This window comes from Sipha flava, unplaced genomic scaffold, assembly GCF_003268045.1.
Source record: "Sipha flava isolate LNK unplaced genomic scaffold, YSA_version1 106_pilon_pilon, whole genome shotgun sequence".
Classification (NCBI taxonomy): Eukaryota; Metazoa; Arthropoda; class Insecta; order Hemiptera; family Aphididae; genus Sipha; species Sipha flava.
The window spans coordinates 1,026,737-1,036,035 of NW_020271721.1; the positions used below are offsets into that span (position 1 = coordinate 1,026,737).

Genomic DNA, 9,299 nt, shown 5'->3' on the forward strand with positions numbered 1-9,299 from the left:
ATGGTTTTTTCTTGTAGTTAAACCTTAAAAGCGTGTTATTACTATTATTATTATTATTATTTTTTGTGTCTGGATGTCCATTGTATTACGTCAGAACCTTACCAAAAGATGTTCTACACTACGCGATGGAGACCGTAGATCGTAATGTCTTACGAAATTTTAAAAACGAAATCTCATTATTGACATTATTACTGGGATCATTAGCTGTTACTATAAATTGTTAGATGTATAAAAAAATCTCGGATAGCGCACCTAATACAGGCACTTAAAATGAGGTTTAAAACCACTACATACTTTTTTTTCTTTATTTTTTCGGCGGTTGATAAATCGTAAAAGACTTTAGAAATAAATAATAATAACATTCACTACGATCAAGTTCAAAAACCTCGATGCGTATTACTGGGTTATTGACAGAAGACTTCACCTTAAACGATACACGTTACCGGTTTCGTTCGAAAACCCCTGTCGGTGTACGACGTAAGCAAATAAAACCCAACCGGATAGATTTCTGCAGATCCCGAGTGCCTGAATCGTGTGCGAAGTTTCATTTCGATAAGAAAAATATCGAAAAACCTAAGGGAACGGTTCAGTAGCATCGAAACAGGTGCACGCACATGATTCGTTTCCGATGCATTATGTGCGCCGGACTAAAATACTCTTCTTCCCGGTGGCGCAGCTATCGGACAAAACGGGGCAGTGCCCCGGAGCGCGGAGGGCCTTGGAATCTTCGAACAATCCCGAGACTATATAACTACTCGCTTAAAATAATCGAAAATGTTAATAAATTAAATTTCTAAACTATACGCGGTAGTTTGATAATTTGATCATTCATTTATTGACGACCATCGAGGAAAATTGCGCGCATAATGTTATGGAAAACAGAAAATGATAAAAGGAAATATAGAATATTGAGAAGATTAACTGTGGAATAATAATAAGTAACAGTAATTGTTAAACATTAAAATTAAGTGGTACGCGGCAATTATTCATTCAAAATCAATTCAAGTTAGTATCAAGTGTTTAAATAGAGCATTAATTCACGCGAAATGCGACACGTATTTTACAGTATTAAACTGGATTTTCATTCTTACTTTATGCAATTATTAATTATCCGTTAATTATTTTCGTTTAACGTTTCACAGTAAACATTCGAAAGAACAATATGACATGTACACTTGGAACTTTCGTACGAAGATAACGTTGGAGAGGGGCCTAAGTATTTTTACCGCGTTGTTGCCCGTTCCTACTTACCCTGTGCTTCTCCCCAAACTCCGGCGGTCCCGGGTTGCATTTTACACGCTCCGTGCTTACTGAATGAAGTTTGCGATCATAACGTACTGTAAACAATCGCGTATGGTTACCTGATTGATCGTTTGGTTATTTTTTTATTCGACCGAATGTTGAAAACAAAAGGCTTATACGTTTATCGTTTTCGTACGAAAATATGCGGTTCGTAAAAATTCTTGTCGAACGAATACTGCGAGTGACATACGAGCGGACGTCAGCTTAACTTTTCGTGTACGCGAATTTTTTTCAATATTAATTTTTACGCGCCGTATTTGGAAAATATTCGAGATTGCATTACGGTCTAACGTCATACCGGCCGTTTATCGTCGGGCGGAGCACATGTGTGTTACGCAGTGCTCGAATTGGAAAAAATTAAAGAAGGAGACTTTATTTACTTGAAAGAAAGAGCGTCCCCAAAACTTGTTGAGCGTTATAATTATAACGTAATAATAGTAGGAGGACGCTACAATTTCTGAAAATTAGTTGGGGTATTCCGTTCCCTTGCCCCCCCCACAAGTTGAGCACTGGTGTTACGCTAAACGCAAAAGAGCAAAATTCACCGTTTTCCAAACGACGATTTGGCCGTATGAATAAATTAATAAATAAAAAAAATATAAATCACAGTCAAAATTATCGTATCGGACGGTTCTGCTGTTTTGAATATATTTCCACAAAATTCACTACGATTCTGATCAGGATTTCGTTGCAAACATGTAGGTACTCTGAGAACAAAATCGTTGCCAGGGAAACAACGGTGAACCGTATTGGTTTAAGCTTTTCCCCTAGGCAATTGTGATGTTTCGCACAAAATATAAGCATGACCACAGCGATAAGGAATATTCATGTCAAAACGATGTTTGAATTGTGAAAAAATGTTCTAAATAATATCACGGTACCCAACGGAAGTTAATAGTAAACTGTTCATTGTTTATGTTTCGAATATTTTTTATTAGAGCTTATAGAATTTGCGCAATATTTTGTAACTTCTAAAAATAATTGTTTTGAAAATGCATAGGACATGTTAGAGATCATGCGTAATAATAATACATATTTATTATTAAGTATATTATAATACATAGACTCTAAGATAAGTTTTTGTAATATTTACTCATAGACATTGAGATATCTTAATATGTCAATGTATTTACTTCATGGTTAGTATAACGGTATCCGAAGCGCGATCTATCAGTGAACACAAGTAACTAATGCAATACATTATTTTTCACATTACAAGTGAATTTATTTTAATAGCTTTATGTAAATCTGTATACCTTAGAAGTTAGAACTATGTTAATTTCATTATGTTACAAATAACTCAATTTATTATAAAGTTTTTAACACATTTACCATCATACCGATAAGATTTATTCCAATTCAGTCCTTCTTCATTGACAATTTAAATATTGTATTCTTCAATATGATTTGGTTTAATTTAATTGTTAAAGAAGAAACAAGTTAAAAATAATAAAAATTATAAATATAATTACGTTTAAGGCACATATTGACAAATAATATTTAGTGTTATACTGAAAAAACAAGTCTGTAGGTACTGTAATCTGGGTGAGTTTTATTTTCATAAAAATCATATGATCAGATCCAAAGTTAATGATGGGCTACACACAGAAGTATGTGAATAAGATGATTGATCAAATTGCTATAGTGGAAATTATAGATTTTAATTTATACAACATGATAGAATGCAGTGAAAAAAAAACCACTTTTTACCAACTACATTTTTAGATTGGACTAATAATTATCTAATGATTAGATACATCAAATATACAGTACTGGTTAATGGAAGTAAGTCATAAAAATATTCTTAGACTTTATTTTAGTGATTTCATAATATTTAATACATTTTTAGTACCAGATAATTTAAATTTTGATTATTACACTTATTTCTAAAATTACTAGTTACAATTTGTTAATTATTAACTTAAAATTTTAATTACATTTTTAGAAATATATATTGTTAGAATACTACTAACCATTAATTTTTAAAAATAAGTGTTTTTAATTTAGAAGTTACTTTGAGATAGAAAAAAAAAGTACTCAAATTTATAATTTAACCTATCTACGTTCGATATATACCAATTTACTTCTTCATTTGACCATACTACTCCAGAGTTACTCTAAGAGTTTTACCTGTCACTACAATTTCTCATTAATTCTCTCTTTATTGAGCCATTTCATGTTAATACCAATTTACAATTAACAAATATTATTGCAATAAAATACTTATATTTTGTTTGTTTTTTTTTTTAGAATTTATAATGCAAAATTCAATTTGATTTTTAAAAATACAAAACAGACATTATGATCACTACTTATACATATACATAATCTAAAACTTTTTTAACTTATTCAAAAAGTTATTTTTTCTTATTCTTAATTTTTGTATTCTAAGCCAGTATTGCGCTTTAAATCTGAATCAAATTTCCAGTGATTTTGGTCTGCCTAAAACAAAAATTATATAATCATTATAAAGAGGACAATTCACTACTAACTATCATCCAATTTTAATTCTGGTTCCTAATCGCGTAACAAGAAAATTTAACACTCTTAATCTACTATTCTAATTCATGAGTTGTGGTCAAAGTTCTCTTATGAACAGAGGTATGGAATAATTAATATATTTAATATTGATTTATTTTCATGTGCAACTGTTGATATGTTTATTATATATTTAAATAATTAAATAAAATAATATGTACAAGATATTACCTAGAACCTGATAATTCTTAATATTGATCATATTTATATATATTTACATTGATGTTAATGTATATTTAAAAAAGTATTACCTAATTTTATTAGTGTATAGTAATTACTTAAAAAAAATGTATGCTAAATTGACCATATATATAATTTATTGGGCTTATGTTTGTCCAAATAAATAAATAAATAAATAGTGAATGAATGATGTAAACAAGTATACATTAAATTTTAGGTTATTTTTAAGCAAATGGCATTTTATTTAGCTAAACTATATTCTTATATAAGTAAATTGTATTTAATTGTAATATTTAAAATTTGTTTTTTAATGGTAGTATATTATATTATACTTATTAGTATAAAAATTCTAACAAAAACAAGAATTTTAACAAAAACAAAAAGGCTTATTACCAACAAAGTTACTATTAAGAATTAATTTTGTCATTATGATATAAATTGAGCAAGATACGTTCTAAATAATATAAGGTTCAATTAATATTTAACGTAAATTACATTTATATAATAGCTTTAATTAAAATATATTAAATAATAGTTGGAATGTTTAAGTATAGGTAGAATTAAATAAATGATTTTAATGAAATGTATTTAAAATAAAAAATTAATTTAATAACCGTTTAAAGTTTGTACTCTCAGTATGTTGGACACTAAACAGGTTTATCTTTTCATAGTATAAATTTTGCTTGGATATTTAAAAAAATAAAAAGCATACTTCTATAATTTAATACATTTTTACGTATTAAGTTTCTAAAGCCAGTCGAGATATTCTGAACCGGGTTTTAACTCTACCTCCTGTCCTTCTTAAATATTACTTTCAGGTACACATTTTAACCAATTTGTTTGTATCAGTTTGACAGGGATTTCAAACTTTTCTTAAACTGGACCACCATTGCACATTTTTTTCTTTACGCAGCTATATAATACCTAAAACATATAAGCGTTAAACATTTCATAGCATATAAATAAAATTTAACCTTTCATTTTATACCAACCACTAGGAGATGTATTAGTACTTAGAGGCGGAACTAGGGAGTGGAAGACGGATATTCATCCCTGGGCGTAAAATTTTAGAGGGTGTAATTTTTGTAATTATTAACAATTAATTAGATAGTTTTAACTTTGTTAAATACTGATATAAGTTTAAAACACAATAAGTACGATTGTATATTCATTGTTAGAAAAAAATTCTCGACAAAAGTACTTGATCATTGGTCTGATAGGGCGTAATTTTAACATTTTCCCAGGGCGTAAAAATTCCTAGTTCCACCTTTGTTAGTACTGCATGCTATTAAAATACAGCTGCTAGCATAGTTCAGTTCAATGAGGTTGAGAATCATTATGCTAATTAAAACGATTTATATTATTAAACAGAAATGCATTTAAAGTTTACGAGTAAATTGAATATAGACTCCACAAAACGAGTAATAGAGTAATAGGAGAAACAATAATGTTCTGTAACATGTTAACTGTTATCACTTGATCTATTATCAAATTATCAGTTTTTAATAAGAATAATTTTTAAATGAACGACGATCATGGATTATTAAAATATTTTACTCATCATGTCAGACGTATTAATGCCCGAACGAAATTTCATGTTTTCGTAGGATTATCGATTCACTCGGATCATATAATATCACAAATATTAACTAAACAATTATTTACGTAAATTTACCTACCTAATACCTATGCAAAATAATTACAAAACATACAGGTAATTTGTACAATGCGAGTGTAATTCACACATAAGAAATAATACACTGATATGTATATTAATTAACGATGTAAAAGTGAACGGAATAGGTAGGGCCGGCGAGAGGATGGGGTAGGGAAGGCTAGAGCCCCGGGGCCCGTACGCAGGGGCGTCATTTCAACTTTTGAAAGGGTGAGGCAACTGATTAAATTTGCCCACTTCATAATACTTAAAAAAATATGGTTACCTATATATTTAAATATTTAATACTTATGGACGATAGACTATCAATAAAATATTTTTTCGGAACAAAATATGTAAGGATGATTAATGAATAATGATGTCATGATGAAAAACAAAGAACATGAAACGTTTCAATTTACCCAATTAAATAATAACATTTACAGGTTAAGTGCTAAGACAAAAAATTCAGTTTTGAATATAATGCCACGTAGGGTTTTGAATCCCGTCATACAGTACTTGTTTTTGTCGTCACGTAGGGTCTCCAAAACCATCATTTTACATGTTTTCTTAAGGAATTCAAATAAAACGTTGCCCGTAAGACAAGTTTGTAAAATGGTTCATTGTATTACTCTGGCGTTTTAATTATATAGCCAAGTAATAATATAGTTTATATCAAGAAAATTGTATACGAGTTATTTTCATACGATTGTTAACAGTGGCGGCTCGTGGGGTTCGTTGAAGGTAGGGCACAAATATTTCCTTCTTTTTCCACTATGAAAACTTTGAACTTACCATCAATTCCTGTTGATTTTTTAAATGAAATAAAAATTTTTACCAAAACCTTATACTCTTATAAAGTATCTTGCAAAACAAATAATTAAAAAAAAAATTATGGTTTAAAAATAAATATTGAATATAATTATTATGCCGTTATAATATAATTATAAGTTGTAAGTACTTTTAACAATTAACACAATATTATACAGTAGTTATATTTTTGAATTCCAAATCGATCCGTCTGTCTTTTTTCTTCATGAATACTTTGATGAATTCTTCATTAAAATTTGATATTTGGTTCACCATTTTCTTTTCAATTGATAACATCGCTAATGCTGTTAATCGCTCTTCTGCCATACTATTTCGAAGAAATGTTTTTATCCTCTTCAATGTCGAAAACGATCTTTCTGCTTCTGCAGATGTCATAGGTATTGTTGCTATAATACGTATAAGTTTAAATGTTTCTGAAAATATTTGTTCCAAGTTGTTATCAATAATAAACTGTAGTAAATTAACAGCACCTATTACGCTACGAAAATCTGTTCGTTTATATATAAGTTCCAATTCAGTTTGAAGCTTCCTTTTATTTAAAAAAGGGTAAGCTTCAATTGTTTCATCAACATATGTTTGTGGAAAACTTTTTTCATACAAAGGAAATTCAGTGGACATAAATAATAGAGACGCGTTTAAATGAGCTTTATATTCGAACCTATCTTTAACACAGACAATAAGAATATCACAGACTTCTTTTGCAACACAAATTCTAGAAAGTAGTGTATCATCATCACGTTTTCTTTTTTGTCTACATTGAGTTACTTCACCTGGCATTTCATTTTGAAAATTATCGAAATTTCGTCTTTCTTTTTGAATATTTTCTTCAAATCGAGAAACGGCATTTTTCACTTCGATAGAGTCGATTTTCCGTTTTTGCAACTGGTTATATAATATATCTACATGTGGCATTAAACAATGAAAAACATCTAACCAAAATATAAATTTTTCATCATTTAACATTCTACGTATAGCGCACGCCTGATTAATTACAATATTTTGATTAAATGTATTTTCGATCTCTTCCATACATTCTATTAATAACTCACGATTTTCGTGTACAGTATTAACAATACGGCTTTTGAAGTTCCATCTTGTATTTGATGATCGAGGGATTCTATGGTTAACAACTTTTCCAAAATGGTAACTCTTTGCGGAGAATTAGAAAAAAAATTAGTTACATCAGTCAAGTTGGAAAAAAAAATTCTTACATCACGGTTGTGCATTGTAGCTTGACTTAAGATTAAATTTAACTGGTGGGCATAACAATGAACAAAATGTGCATTTTTATATTCATCTTTTATGAGTTTTTGAACCCCGGAAAGTCGACCACTCATCACAGCAGCTCCGTCATAACTTTGCGAGATTAATTTGTCGTGGTTTTCTGTTACTTCTTTTAAGTTATATTTTATACACTTTGATAGTGACTTTGCATCATGTCCAGATGGATTAAAAAAGCCCCAAAATCTCTCAACTGGCGTACCATTGGATAAAATATAACGAAATATTATCGACATTTGAAATTGTGCTGATACATCTGTCGTTTCGTCAGATATAACAGAAAAGAAATCAGCGTTTTTTATTTCGTTTTTAATATTTTGTCGAATAACGAATAGCATACATTCCAACATTTCATTTTGAATTATTTTAGAAAGGCCTTTAAATACTGTAGACTGTTCGAGGTGTAATTTTAAAGTGTTATCCAATTCAGAACTAAAATTAATAAGTCCGCGAAATATTCCTGGATTTTCAGAATCTGACTTCTCATTATGCCATCGAAAAGCAAGTTCAAATGCACCACAAAATTTAATACAATCAATAATTTTAGATAAAATATAACGGTTGTTAGTTACAGTTTCATTATGTTTTTGTATACTAAGCCTAAATGCATTTGAAAGTTGTTGCCTTATATCTTGTTTACCCAAAAGTTTTAAATTTAAATGAGCAATAAACTTCAGATATCAGTCGAATTTTTTTGTTGTCACAGACGTACGAAATAAAGTAATAACAGTGACGATACGCTGTGCAGCACACAAGAACGTCAGCCGTTTCACAAGTATGAAGTCCGCGTTGATACGTCTACGTGGTACGAAGCGGAAATCGAATATCCGGTTTTTAACGCAAACAAATGTATACAAGGTATAATGGTCGATTGGGACTTATTTTAAGTTTGTGCTTTATTTTAGAGTAAGCGTGTCGACCCTAGCGCACGATCCGGCTGCGGTTATAAAAAATAAATATCGCTCCGATTATGAGTGATATATATTGAGTGAACAATAAATATTTACTCGGTACAACGAATATATATAAAAAAAAAAAGCCGCCTGGAAAAAATTTTAAACCATTAAAACGATCGGAGCCACGACGACGACAACGATACGGAACGATTATTATCTCTGACGAGTTAAACTTTTTCTTTTAAACCTATTCAAATTACTCTTTTACATACCTCGATAACCCAAATTGATCGATGCACAATACGGCGGTTATCGTTCGCTCGTTGATTTTTCATGATAACGTTCCACATTTGCGTACTCGTATATATAATACGTTTCTTTATTTCTTTCTTTTTACATATGGGTGTATACATAATATATTTGTGACTACATAGTTTTCGTAACATTGTTATATTTGGCTCGAGACATGTTTACGGTAAGTGGTTGGTGACGATGATCTAGACGACAACCAAACCCTCCACATCACACGGCGGGTCTCCCTCCTCGGTCGACGATCGTACGAATATTATACCGTGTATACACGCAGACATATTGCCCTACGCGTATTATATGAAAAA

The 9,299-nt window shown here is 30.1% G+C and overlaps 2 protein-coding genes across 2 annotated transcripts; both read right to left on the reverse strand.

Moving 5' to 3' along the window:
• Positions 1-3,614: 3,614 nt before the first annotated feature.
• Positions 3,615-4,910, reverse strand: LOC112684979. The gene is given in 3 exon segments (XM_025556727.1): positions 3,615-3,713; positions 4,757-4,831; positions 4,900-4,910. Coding segments are annotated over 3 exon segments (168 nt in total). The 3' UTR covers positions 3,615-3,631.
• A 1,204-nt stretch (positions 4,911-6,114) lies between these two features.
• On the reverse strand, positions 6,115-8,417 carry LOC112684990 (the record flags this gene model as incomplete). The annotated part of the gene is made up of 3 exons (XM_025556738.1): positions 6,115-6,243; positions 6,662-7,387; positions 7,555-8,417. Coding segments are annotated over 3 exons (1,718 nt in total), but the record flags the coding sequence as incomplete, so codon positions are not given.
• Between the last annotated feature and the right edge of the window lie 882 nt (positions 8,418-9,299).